This window comes from Sinohyriopsis cumingii, chromosome 5 (assembly GCF_028554795.1).
Source record: "Sinohyriopsis cumingii isolate HCF-2022 chromosome 5, ASM2855479v2, whole genome shotgun sequence".
Lineage (NCBI taxonomy): Eukaryota > Metazoa > Mollusca > Bivalvia > Unionida > Unionidae > Sinohyriopsis > Sinohyriopsis cumingii.
Genome location: NC_142965.1, coordinates 108,361,924 through 108,375,847, shown reverse-complemented (window position 1 = coordinate 108,375,847; position 13,924 = coordinate 108,361,924). Strand labels below are relative to the sequence as shown.

Sequence of the window (13,924 nt, the reverse complement as noted above, 5' to 3'; positions counted from 1 at the left end):
ACATAAATAAATAATCGTTTGCTGTACTTATAAATGTCAACGTACAAGACCTTTCTAAATCATTTAAAGTTACATTTCATTGTGTTTCACCTCTCATGACAACACCCTGAACAAGGAATACAAACTGTAGGTCACCAAATGCAAAACTAGATAACACAATTTCAATTTATTTGACTGCAAATAATATACCATTTCTTCATAAATAAACAAGAACTAAAAAGTATATTATCCTCACTAATTTCGATGTAAATACTTAGTCGGTCCCTTTTAATCAAAGCTCTTTCGTCGATTCATTACAGTCTTGTAATATGTGCATGATGTAAGAAGCTACTGAAATAAAATATAATTTCTAACAAAACATTTATATAGCAGACAGGATGACATGCTGATTACACAGTGTAAAGAAAGATATACTTTACGTGTGAATATAAGCAAGAGTCCATAAAAGGAACTGACACTCTACTGGTTGGAAATGATTTTTGGAATTCTAGATAAAACCATTTCTTCCTTTAAACAACTGACTTTCGAAACTATCTTTGATAATCTTCAGCGATAACAAAATTTACATATCAGCTACTGCCGTAGACATATTATATGCCACCTACAAACCATTATTATTTAGAACAGCAAGGCATCAGTATAAGTTGTCTGGTGGAAATACCATGTTGATAAGACTTTCCGTTTGGGGGGAGTAACGATTTTCACGTAACATGTCATGGTGGCCAAATTCGATATCATATTGGTACCACTTCTATTTAGTACCAATTCGACGGCGTATAAAGCCATTTGGTGAACGTATAATGTTAATTTCACGAGCCAGATAGGACATGTAGTGATACAAGGTTGTCAAGGTTGTCATCGTGTCAATCATAGTATACGCCAGATTGGTACCAGTTTCATTTTAAGACCAACTAGACAAAATAAGATGAATTTTGGTTGTGTGTGTGTGTGTGTGATTTTAATTTTTAACGTAGCTTTTTAAAATACTCAGTCATGTTTTTCAGACACAATAAGAAGTCTTTTGGTGAAAACCCCATGCTGTTATGACAATCATTCAGAAGAAGTATTGATAACATTTTCAAGATAGCCATTGTAGAAGACATATTTACTGTCTGAATGGTGTCATTAGAACCGACTAAACACCATAAGAAGTGCTTTTGTAAAATCTTCCTGTTCATAGGACATTAATTCAGCAGTTGAGGATTGGTAATAACGACATTTTGACATGGCCATTGTGTGACACCATTATCATTTCAAACAGCCAGAAATAAAAAGCTATCTATGGCAAACCCTTGGGCAATATTCCTTTACATTCAGGGAGAATAGCAATAACAAAATATTTAAGATTGCCATATTGGACATTTTTAATTGACGATCAATGCACATGACAATATTACTTTTCGTTCAGGAAGACTAGCGATAATAGGATTTTCAAGGTGGCCATTATGGCGGCTACAGTGGTCAACATATCAATACTATTCTCATTTAAGACTCTAAGACTATCTATACATAAAAAGACGTCCTCTATTGAAAACTCCATGGAAATATGACATGCAGTTCCGGAGAAGCAGCGACAATTAAGTTTAAAGATTAAAATTCTTCGTGATCCTTTTTCCATTTAGAACCAATTAGATATCATAATACTTATTTAAGCAATGCCTATGTTGTTATGTCAATCCATTCAGGACGAATATAAACAATATGTTAAAGATGGCCGCTGTGGCTGATATATTTGATATGAGAACTAACCAGACATCATAAAAACATTCTGGATCAGACCCTATGACAATATTACTTTTCTTTCAGGAAGTGTAACGATTACAAGATTGTTATGATGGCAACTGTGGTAACCATATTAGTCATCCGATTTGACTCAGTTTTGTTTAGGACCTACAAAATATCATAATACGCGTTTCAGGCATATACTTTAGCAAACCTGCCGGGAATTTCCGTAACAACACTCAAAAACTATTTCTAAACTTTAGTCGTACTAATTAGTATAAGAACTGATTCTCCCATGGTGTGTTCAACTAATGCGATTTGTTGTGGAGAGACACGTTTTAGAAGAAGGTCTGCAAGTCTATGAGCTGACCCAATTCCGGATTCTTTACGTAAATTTTATAGCTTGTTTGGTACTAATAAAATAACTTTGTGATATGTACGTTTTTACAGCCATTTTATTGCAAGTACAAATAATAATGCAAATGAACTGAGTCTTAATTACCATTGCCTTTATCCGCAGCGAATCATGCAAATTATAAAATATGTCTGTATTTCGGCAAAGGATAGGCATTTGGTCAGCTTATTCGTAAAATGTAGATCATGAAAGTTAAAACCTCAAAAGGTTAGTAAATTCGTGAACCCAGTATTTGTATTAACAGATCAATACTATAGAGGTTGGATTTATTTAAATGTGTATTAGTTTTGGCTGGTCAGGTCAACCATTTGTATTTTATATGATTGTATGGAAATTCTCGAAATTAGGGAGCCTCTTTTGTTCCCCCAATAAAATACACTTTCCTCTTTCCTAATATATATGTATAACGAAATTTGTGTTCCCCAATGCATAACATATAGCGCATTGTTATCGAATTTTATTTATGTTTCGGATGATAATATAGATGTAACTAGAGTACATGATCATTCACTCTCTCTCTCTCTCTCTCTCTCTGTGGCCGAGTGGTCAAAGACAGACCACTTTACTTGCGTGTAGCTTCACGTGCCTTGGTAATTCGTACGTGGTTTTCCTGTGTATCGCCGATCATGTGCTGAAAAATGGCTGTAAAACCAGAGAATGCAACTCTGCATTAACTGGTGCTATCGCTCTAGAATAACGGGCGTCTGAGTATGGAAATTAATTGCCACGATTGCAGGCCATGTTGCTGCCAACAATAAGGCATCCCGGTTTCCAATTAATGATTAGGTATAAATACAAAATAGTTAGGTATCAAATCAAATTTGTGTTGTTGGTTCAGATGCTCTTTTTTACACACTTTTAGCTTTACCATGCTGAGGAAATGGGAGCTAACTTCCTTTTCCAATGACAACGAGCAAGTCTACCTGGGTCAAGCCAGTGAAAGCTCACTACAGACGTGACACGTTATAGATCTGTAGAGGACTGTGTTTTGTAGAGAAAATTGAACTGGCTCACGAAATCAGCATGAAAGGTCATATTGGGTTAGCCTTGTTGTAACATTTTGCTCAGGCTTGCCGTGATTGGTTAAGCAGGTTTATGCATATTCATGAGAAAAGAGGAAATCGTCACGGGCTGTCTTAGGATAAATAGTAAATAGAGAGCATAGAAGGTTTTCACCCATGGCTTGTGGTAATGATAAAATACACATGCATAGGCAAACCACACAGTTTACATTGTTACCGTTATCCTTTATACACTCTATTGAGAATTGTATTATTTTACCTTATATATTGTTGTACCACATGTTTCCGTTTATTCAAAAGGGTTTATCTTCCTACATTTTGTTGCAATCGCACTACCCATCCCCTTTATACCTTTTTAGAACTTGATTGTAATTGGCACCATATGGCCACTATTGCGCTGAGGTGGCCGTGAAACGCTATTACATATGTGCATATATTATGGCATCAAGTATATTTTGTGGTTATACTTGCTTATTGATATATTTCTATATTGTCCCTCCTGTTCTTCTTTAATTAGTTAGTAAAGGCAAATTTTATTATTTCTATGAGTAGCACCTTTGTACAAGGCTGTGGAGAATCGCCCATCTTGGTACAGGATTATCATGCCAGAATTATATCTTAAATCTATATTTCTTTCTTCAAATTAAATTTACTGATTACAATCAGAAAAAGAAGAAATTATACCTAGTGTTCAGTTTTGAAATCTTACTGATCGTTCAGAAGCACACATTATTGTTGTATTATCAGAACTACATATAATACTCTAAAGGAGATAATTATTCTGTGTACATTATTTTTTGTTTATTGTTTTATACTACCATGTTAGGGTAGGGTGGGTGTTTTAAATAAAAGAACTGTCAGATCAGTTTTGGATCAGCAACACAAAAAATACATTGATAAAGGTTAATAAGAGCTGAATATAAGCAGACTATAAGCATATTTTACACACATAATTCGATGCAAAACAACGAAAACGTTCAGTGCATTAAAGTTATGCAAAGCAGTTTTAATTTTAAGCACTGGTCCGACGTTTTCAGCATATTGTTCCTACTGTATGTAGTCTGTATTGTATGATGGAGCAGTCTAAACTATATGTCATCTGTTCAAGCTCTATGTGCCCCTCTTAAAATAATAGTATATTCGGATTGTGAGAATGAGTTCTCAAATAAAACTTTCTAATCAAACACATCATAACCTAGTCTTGATTATTAAGCCACATTCCAAAAGACATTATTCACATTCTGATGATTACGACTATAGTCTGTAATGTTAGTTTTGTGTTTTGCTTTGTTCATAAAGTGCCTCATTGAATTGTGAACATGCATGCTTAGTACCAGATCACGAGTAAAACTGTCCAATTTATCATGTTCTTTTTTAGATCTCGGCTTGATAATAAGCATACATCCAAATTCAGGTATATATGCAAAATAAGAATGTAAAACTATTTTCCAAGGCACTTAGGGTGTTAGAATTATAACAAGTTCATTTTGTTTGGATGCATTTGATATATTTCATCGTACACACTTGGGGGTGATTGGGGTTAAAAACTAAACCCAGCGCCTGGCACTTCATCCAAATATGCAGAGATAGAACCCTTAACGTTATCGTTTCTAAAGGCGATATCTTCATCCACTCCCAGGTTCACTGTTTACAACTGAATGCATCCACGTTCGGAATACAATATCAGTTCCTGTATATTGTGTTCCTATTCAAAGTGAAGTGTAAAAGAGTTTCAACATACCACATTTCCTGTATATTTTCAAACCCATGAGCTAGAAAATAATTTCATTTAACCATTTGCCCTGCCGGACAAGTGCCTTGAAATGTTGACTCATCCTGCGTGTATTTTATTTGTTAAATGCTTATCGGATTTCCTTGCTTACAGTGAATCCAGTGGTCGATGTTTAATGTGAAACTTTATCAACATCCCGGACAGTTCCAAATGTATCGTCATGTAACTGAATTAAAATACAATAATGATGTTTTGTGGTTACATTTGTTGTCTTCAGTTAGACGTGCACAATTTTCAGTCTTTGTTTTATCAATAACGTTATTTTTGTAATATAGTGTGTAATTAAAGTCCAACTAGTTTTTCACACTTTGGGGACATGCAATTCAGAACATTTTATATAAATCGATATGACATGAGACGCAGCTAAACATCAGGAGAATCTGGCTTTTATACAGAAATATCGTAAGCCTGTACATGTATTGTCAGGCAAGCAGGCGAGGTCTCAGTGTTTCTTTGGCCAAACATGTTTTGTTTTTTATCTGAAGACCATTTTTGCATAGAACTAGCTTTTTTTCTGCAAATCAGAGTAAGTGTATTTTGTAACTAAAACAATGCATATAATTCGTTTCATCTACAAATCAATGTAAAGGTATTCTTTTCTAGCTTTTACGAGGATGACAGTAATTCTTTTTGCAAAACCTCCCAGGTGCTCTCAACTTCCAAAAAAGGACCTCCGTGGTTGAGTGATCTAAGATGCTCGCCTTTACAGATCACTCTGTTTGTGTGGGTGCGAATCTCAGGTCAACAGATATCGATATGTCAGAACGATTGTCAGTAGATACCCTGGTGCCAGTGGTTCTTTCTGAGATCTTTCCAGGTTCTTCCTCCGCCCCATTTTCCTTATATAGACTATTTTCTCGGATGTTCCAAGGTTCTTCCTCCACCCCATTTTCCTTATATAGACTATCATGCGACAAGAAAAAGTCGTTAAAACTCACATACACCAGAAAACGTTTAATAGCCAGTATTTAATAGATCACTGTACCTTTCACTACTGTCATGTATTATACAAACTAACCTAATCACCCAGCTTGGTGAATACCTAGTTTATTACTTCCTTTGCCATCAGTCAAGTGTATGTCAGGAGCTATGTGGATTTCCTGTACCATATACATGAAATATGTAGTTTTAGATCTTTATAACTTGATATCTATCTTCCATACTGCATGACATTTTTAATACATAACAGTTCTCAGCAATCATGAATTTATTCAAGAAAAAAGAATTATTTGATAGAAATAGTTATCACCATTTAATTGGCTGAGTATTATAGTTGAGTGTAGGTCATTTAAACTTGTGTCCCAGAGTCTAGTATTTTAGAATTTTTAACATACTAAGACAATTACTCATGTGCCCTGGAGGTCTAGTATTTTTAACATTTCCGATATTGCTTTTCAGTACAGTTTCATTTTGTTCATACTTTATAGCATGATGACATTCTCAATTAACACAGTTGATTTGATATGATCATCAAATGTTTAGTGTAACATGATTTTGGTTTAATTAGCGCAAAATATTAAATATGGTGTGACTTAAAAGAATAATTTAGTGTATATTGAGTACTTAACTTTACTGGTCATAGACCAGAGGAACTTATTATTTCGTTTGTTGTTCATTGTCCGTTACCCATCCATCTATTAGCAGAAGTTTATTATCACTAATCCTCCTAAACTACTTGGAGGATTGCTTGTGACTGTCGCATGCGTCCCATGGTCTAGGTGGTCTAAGATGACATTCGTGCTGCTGTAATGTCCACAATGCCACCACGGTGTTGCAAATATTATTATCACTGCTTCTCCTGAATGGATGGTTATAGCAACATAAGTCTTTTCCACTTAAAGACTTCTTACGATGCATGCAAGGGTCAGATCTGACTGGGTGGTTATATCAACATAAGGATTTTTCACTTAAAGACTTCTTACGATTCATGCCAGGGTCAGATCTGACTGGGTGGTTATACCAACATAAGTTGTTTTCGCTTAATGACTTCTTACGATGCATGCAAGGTCAGACCTGACTGGATGGTTATATCATCATAAGGATTTTTCACTTAAAGATCTTACGAGGCATGCAAGGGTTAGATCTGATAGTGACATTGTGAGAGAAAAACCTGTGAACAAAGTAGATCCTCTAAAGAGCAGCCGAACGGACGATGAAAAGACTTTCATTTCACAATCAAAACCATGAATAATTAGTCCTGTCACATCCACTTCTACCTCCATACTAGTTTAACCTGCACAAAAACGCAATCACATGTATAATCAAAATAAAACACTATGGAAATGACACATTGAAAATAGTATTTCCACAATTGACAGACATATATGATGAACTGTTTCCTGATCAGTTTAGCTTGCCAAATAAACCGGCCGTGAATTTAATACTAAATAATTCTCTCCCACCATGTACCTCTTCAGAAGCAGTCTTCAAGTCGGTGTTTTTAGCCAGTACAGGCTTCAATAGAAGCAGTTGCCAGGACAACAGTGAGCAGATCAAAATCCTCGAGTTCGAGATAAAACATCCGAAAGCTCAACTTGTTCACCTGCAGGTATTTATAATTGCTTCAAGTTAGATTAATGGGTGGATTGGTGTTTAATATAAAATATTTTGCTCATGATCATAAAAGAACCATGCCGCATAAGATTTTTATGAGAGGTTTTAAAAAATGGATATTGACCTGGGCGACTCAATAAATTCTGCAAAACTTTGAAAGATGTATATTGTCCAGGATGTAAACAAGTAAGAGATTAAGGTAACTTGAGCTACATTTGATACAAACGAAATAATTTCAATGTGATTTGATCCACGTTTACTTATTTTGACAATATTAATTGCTTGCATAGAATCTCTAGATATCTAGTCTTTTCTCATTGCCCATTCTTAAGTCGGATATATATAATGGCTGTCTGCCCATCTATGCACATGTACATCAATTACCATTTGCATGTTGAGCACATAACTTTCCAACGATAATAATTGTATTAAACGTTTCCCAAGTATTCATCAAGACTTGTTGTTGTGTCAGCTATAGCCACTGCCCGTACCTCAAGTTATCGCTGCAACTTTGATTCTGACATAACCTTGTCCATAGTATAATGTTGAATTACAGCAGGTAATTTAATGAAACTTTAGCAACATTCAGATTATGTATAAACAGTCTGACTAATATCATAGCCATGCCCCTGCTGCTTGGTGAAGATTTGTAAGATGGACATTAAGGTGGCTATATGTGATATCCTGGCTGCGTCATTTCATGTAAGACTAACTATACATTATATGAAGTCTTCTGGTTAAATCATATGTCTTTCTGTTTAGGAGGAGCAGTAATATTAGATGTTAGATCGGTGCAATTTTCATTGGCGATCAAGTCGACATCATAAAGCATTTTACTAAAACTCCATGCTTACATGATCATCCGTTATGAATAAAAAACGCAACAAGTCTTTTGTGAAAGAAATTATATTGGTTGTCCAGGCTGAACCATTTTCATTTAGGACTAGTCACCATAGGATGTCTTCTGGTGAAAACCCCATGTCAATATTAATTTATATTCTGGATGAGTAGTGATAACGCGATGTTCATAATAGTTACTGTAACTAGCATAATAGATGACTGATAGGTACCATTTTATTAGTACCAACTAGATATCACAAGAAGTCTTTCAGTGAATACTACATGATGATATGATAATCTAATAGTGGATGTCAGATCAGCAAAGTTTTTATTTAGGACCAAAATGATATAACAACAAGACTTGAAGTTAATACCTGACGTCAATACAATCATCTGTTCAGGTGACATATTGTTTAGTTTTCTTTGTTTGGGTTTTTAAGTTAGCTTGCCTTCGTGGACATATTGGCGCATTTTCTTTTAGGAGCAATGTTTTTCAGCAATCCACCTAGTAGATTGACATGGCAAAAACAAAACACTGAACCTCCGGATAACAGACAAAAGGGTATCATGTCAACTACACTGGTGTAGTACCATAGGAATTATAAGTAGATGGGTTGAATGAGCCAGAGTGCGATAGACATATAGAGGACATTTATATATGCCTCACTGTAGATAACCTGCATTGTATAATCCGTTTATTTAGTCATTTTATGTAAATTTAGTTAACAATATACATACATGGATACTGAAATTGAAATATATACAGAAACTAACAATAGATCAATACATTCAGTGTTTCTGAATAATATATACGAAATCAGTGATAGACTTGACGACATTAATTCCTTAGTTAACATTTATATGCTATTGTAAACAATTCTTTTCAATTACATGATGATTGTTATGAGACAAGAAGTTATACAATCTCTTTCATCATGACTGGAATTATTATTATTGTAAATGGTCCAATACTGTTAATCAGTCCATGCATATTAAAGAGGAAGAGTATAAAGAAAAATAACACTGTAGTCCTTCACTAATAAGCTTTTTACATATTCGATGTTGACGCATAACTTTTTTTGTAAGCTGCTCGTTGCTGACGTTTAGTTCATTTCATGCTCAATATTTTAATGCATTGTGCACGAACATGAAAGATCAATCAAGCTTTTGTATCTGGTTAATGTTAAGTTAATGACAGTATGTTTTCAAAACAAAACAAAATATAGATTAAAACTTTCCTTGCTAATACTTACCTCATCACAATACCTTAGGAGTATTACCATTACCTCACATATCCAGCGCTCCTAGTCTAAAAATTCCACATGTGGGAGCTCAACGTTTTCTGCTCACAACAGAACAATTTCATGTGCATAACCTCAGTGACCACTAGCATTCCTAGTAGGATTTAACTATGAGGAGACTTAGAAATTGTATATTCATTATGACTGAGTAAGTATGATTGAAGAAACATTTGTCACTTAAAAATTGGCTTCTTCTTCAAATATGCTACCCGATCATAAGATCTTATGAAAATATGTAACAGGTGGAGAGAGTTATATCCCCTTACCCTAAGACAAACCATCTTTAGTCGGCAAAGGTATGAGGGGACGTTTCCAAATTGACTCCATATGCAAAATGCTCTTTTAGATAGAAACGGGAACATGTTCTCCCGCAAACCAAGGAGGACATTGCATTGCCACGTCCATGAGTAGCTGCCAGATGACCAGGAAAAGTAATTTTCTGTGCTGTAGTGAATGGCTCACCATGTCTAACAGACTTTTGGGATGAAAGATTCTCTATATGATGAACCAATAACATTTTACTGAGGACGACTGAGCTTGTACTGATATCAATGTTCACCTTTTCAGAGGTAAGAACAGACACAATCTCCCTCATCGCACCAGCTCAGTTCTTTATATGTACCATTTCAAAGATCTCCAAGGGTCCTGTAAATGATCATACGTTAAAGAATTCAGGTTGGACTGAGCTTTCACCACAAACGACTGATTACCCATGAGCAGGATCCTGTTCACAGCAATGAAATAAGGGTCTTCTTGAGTTACGCTTGCCCATTACAACAGAATATAGGTAGTTTTGTTTGAAAGACAAAGTATGTATTTGGCTAATCCTGTCTGCTGTCGTTAGGACGCGTATTAAAACACTATTGTACAAGAGTCAAAATAATGATGCTGAAGAGAGATTCCACTGTAATCACAGAGCCAATGCCATTGGACCTGACAAATCAATATACACAAGAAGATTGCAGTCTTTGCATTGTGCTATATCCACTCATTTATGATTATTTAAACACGTCAGAGATTATGAAACAGTGACCTTTTATAGCCAACTTCTTCACTTCAAAGAACCATATTAAAATATTATATGGGGTGTTCGTGCCATCTCGCTCGAACCTCTGAAGAAAATCCTCCACTTGCCCTGAAACGCTTTCGAAGTGGTGGCCTTCTCACCCTAGCGATTCTCTTCCCAAATAGTGAGAACGTTTTGTTTTTGAGGGATTGTTTAATATGATCCAGACATGCTTACTCAACAGATATGAGCTGAGCAGATAAGGACATTTTGCTACTTTTCTCGGAATTTCCATTGGCAATTTGTGAAGTCATTTATTAAGGACTTTTTCAATTTAAGGTATAATCAGGATGAGATGGCATTCTAATTCCCCTACCTTTTGTAGAACTTATGGAATCAGATATTTGAGGGTTCCTGAGATAGACGTATGCACCAGAGTTTTTGTTGTTGAGGAGGATTCCAAGGTTAATGAGGTATGTAACAAGAAATGTCATATTTAGATTTAAAGTATAATTCATCTGCTGTTGTTGAAATATGTTGTACAGGTAATTGAATGTCATGGACTTGGATATTGTCCTGAAGTGAGCCAATATCTGTCCATAAAATTTGTGAAGAGAAGAGACTGATGTTCAGGCCAAATGGGAGTGCCATGAACTGGTAAAATGTATCCCTGAAGGCCAACTTAAGGAACTTCTTAGAAGACTTTTCCCTTTATCACTCTTCTGATACAAATAACCACTGTCGCTCAAGCTGAGCCTGATATAGATTCGTTTCATTTTTTGCTTGCATACACACATCCTCCACCTGGCCATTCAAGGGGAGGTTGGAAGAAAATAGCTGATATTTCCATTTGGTTATGTGGTTCTCCTTTTACTTAGTGGAAATGAAAAGTACGGCAATTATTTCCACAAGTTGTAAATGTGCCACTGATGTCAAGGCATTGGCTAGCAAGTGCTGTGCTGCTGTTTAGTACTTGCATCATTCATTAGACAGACTCAAATGCATCTTGAACGGGTGTTTCATTTGGAGAGAATAAACTGCTTTTTACTTGTTTGAAAATTGCCACTGAATCAAAGTCCAACAATGCCCTTACTGTGTTGACATTGTCGAGAAACTGAGTTTAATTGAAGGGTTTCTAGTCCGTCCTTGTCTTAGCTCTTGAAATTCCCAGGCCTACAATTTCTTTGTCCAAGATGTTACCGAGAAGGAGGAAGTGGATATAATTATAGGAATAAAAGTCAAAAGACTTATTTGATCGATACTCAGAAGACAGAAGCTTCATTTGTCATTGCTAGGTCTTGCAATGGCAATCGAGCTTGTGAATGTTGTTGAACGTGATAGCTAACCAAGCTGTAAATTCATACAGTAACTTGAAAGCTATTCATTGGAGTGTACCTGTGACACTACGGTATAATGGGTATGCTGAAATAGTATGGCGTCAGTAATCTGGTGTCGTAAGTATAGTTGACAAAACATTCCTTGACATTACTGTTAACATCAATTTTAGTGTTTACGTTATACGATCTGGTTTAAATGGGTGAGTATGATCATGGCAGAATAGATCAATCGGATCCTTTAAAATGTTGTTAAGTTCCTTATGCTAGGATGGATCGTGGAATATATGATTCACAAAACTGGACCTTATTTGTATCATGTGGGACAGTAATGGTGTTGGACTGGTATGTTCTCTACCTGGCTCTTATCTAGCAAGAAGAGATGTCATCATACATCTGAGGGGTCAAGCCTATTTATACTGCCAAACAAGCTTATCTAATTAAGGCGGAAAGGCTGGAATAGTGGCTGTAGCTGTCACTGAAAGCATCATCTGAATCGTTAATTGTGTTGTTGAGCCCTATGTTTTGTGATACTCATCCCGCAAGATAGTATTGACCGAGACGATGTCCGCATTGATTCTAGTATCGTTCTTGTCTCTCAAATACTTTTCGCCGTTTTATCTGTGTCATTTGATTGAACACCCAGTATTGATGCCTACTGACTATCAGTCCATGCCTTGCATGGTTGACATACATTTTCTAAGTGGTACATCACAAATGTCAAGCACATATTATGGTTATCATCAACATCATGCAGGAGTTTAAACTGTCTGGTGTAAGGCCTACCAACATCCTGGACTTTATCAATACAAATATAGCGGACAATAATGATATTGGTGTTACCATCCATGCATATTGCTTTGGACGTTAAGTGGACATTACACAGCTACTACAAAATTGCATCGGAAAATTACATATAAAGCGAGAACTCGATCCATGGCCTATACAGGTAAGGTCATTTAAGTGTCTCTTTATAAAGGAGACACTGATGTTACGACTAAGAACTATCTTTAAAACGTTCCTGTTTGTGTCGAAATGTTGGTAGCATTTTATAAAGACACGCTTGCAACGTTGTTTGAACTTGTCGTGGTGGATTATGCTAAATAGTTAGACTTCTATAGACATACCTATTATCAGCATGGATAAATAAGTCTATAATTTATATCGAAAATATTTAAAAGTCGAGTTCATCCTAAATGAGTAATTTCTCAGAATTATTCTTGAGTTGAATACCAGGACTCTTGCAGTTGTTTTGCAAGGCAGCATGCTACTCACCATGAGTAGAAGTCGTAAGACAAGTGCTCACTGAGTCTCGTGACAATCTCTATTGTAAGGGAGATAACTATGACTATCACAAAAGTCGACAGTAAACATTGAGTTCCCATGGCTAAATATTTAAGACTGGCAGCTCCATATTTGATAGGTAGTGGCAGTACTCATACAGTTCTATGACTGGGCAATATATTTGTAAAGCAATCAGGTAAGGTAAACGTAAATAATGTTACAGTACCGTGGTCTATCGATTACTAACTCCCAAATGAAAAACATTGTTAAAACATTTACCGAAACGTCTTTACTTTTATATAAAAAAAGAGGATTCATTTTTTGCCGAACACTAATATTTACTGATCGGGATGGTACCGATTTAAACCGGCTTAAACCAGTCAAGACCACTCCAAGGTGTACTTAAACCATGCAATCTACTTGGATTAAACCGGTTTGAACCTGTTTTGAACCATTATAGACGGGAATAAACTGGTTTCCACCAGATAGAACCGGTTTGATCTGGATGGATCTGGTTTAAACCAGTTCTAACTGGTCAAAGCCAGTCCAAAGTGGACTTAAAACATAAACACTACTTGGATTAAACCGGTTTGAATCGGTTTTGAACCAGGATAAACTGGTTCAAACTGGTTTAATCCAAGTAGATCTCATGGGT

General features: G+C 35.8%; 1 protein-coding gene across 4 annotated transcripts in view; it reads left to right on the top strand.

Annotated features, from left to right (window-relative positions):
- Positions 1-13,924, top strand: part of LOC149799965 (uncharacterized) — a 63,382-nt gene that overhangs the window by 16,094 nt on the left and 33,364 nt on the right. Inside the window, exons 1-2 of one of the 4 annotated variants that reach the window (XM_089959472.1) lie at positions 3,287-3,325; positions 7,369-7,499. The exons of 1 other annotated variant lie outside the window; for it this stretch is intronic. Coding sequence is in view for 1 of the 3 variants with exons in the window: in XM_089959478.1 (XP_089815604.1) it covers positions 3,316-3,325; positions 7,369-7,499 (141 nt within the window). In the remaining 2 variants the exon portion in view is untranslated. Of the gene's footprint in view, positions 1-3,286; positions 3,326-7,368; positions 7,500-13,924 lie in introns of those variants that run through there. 2 more of the 4 variants (XM_089959478.1, XM_089959471.1) reach the window with 2 other exon arrangements.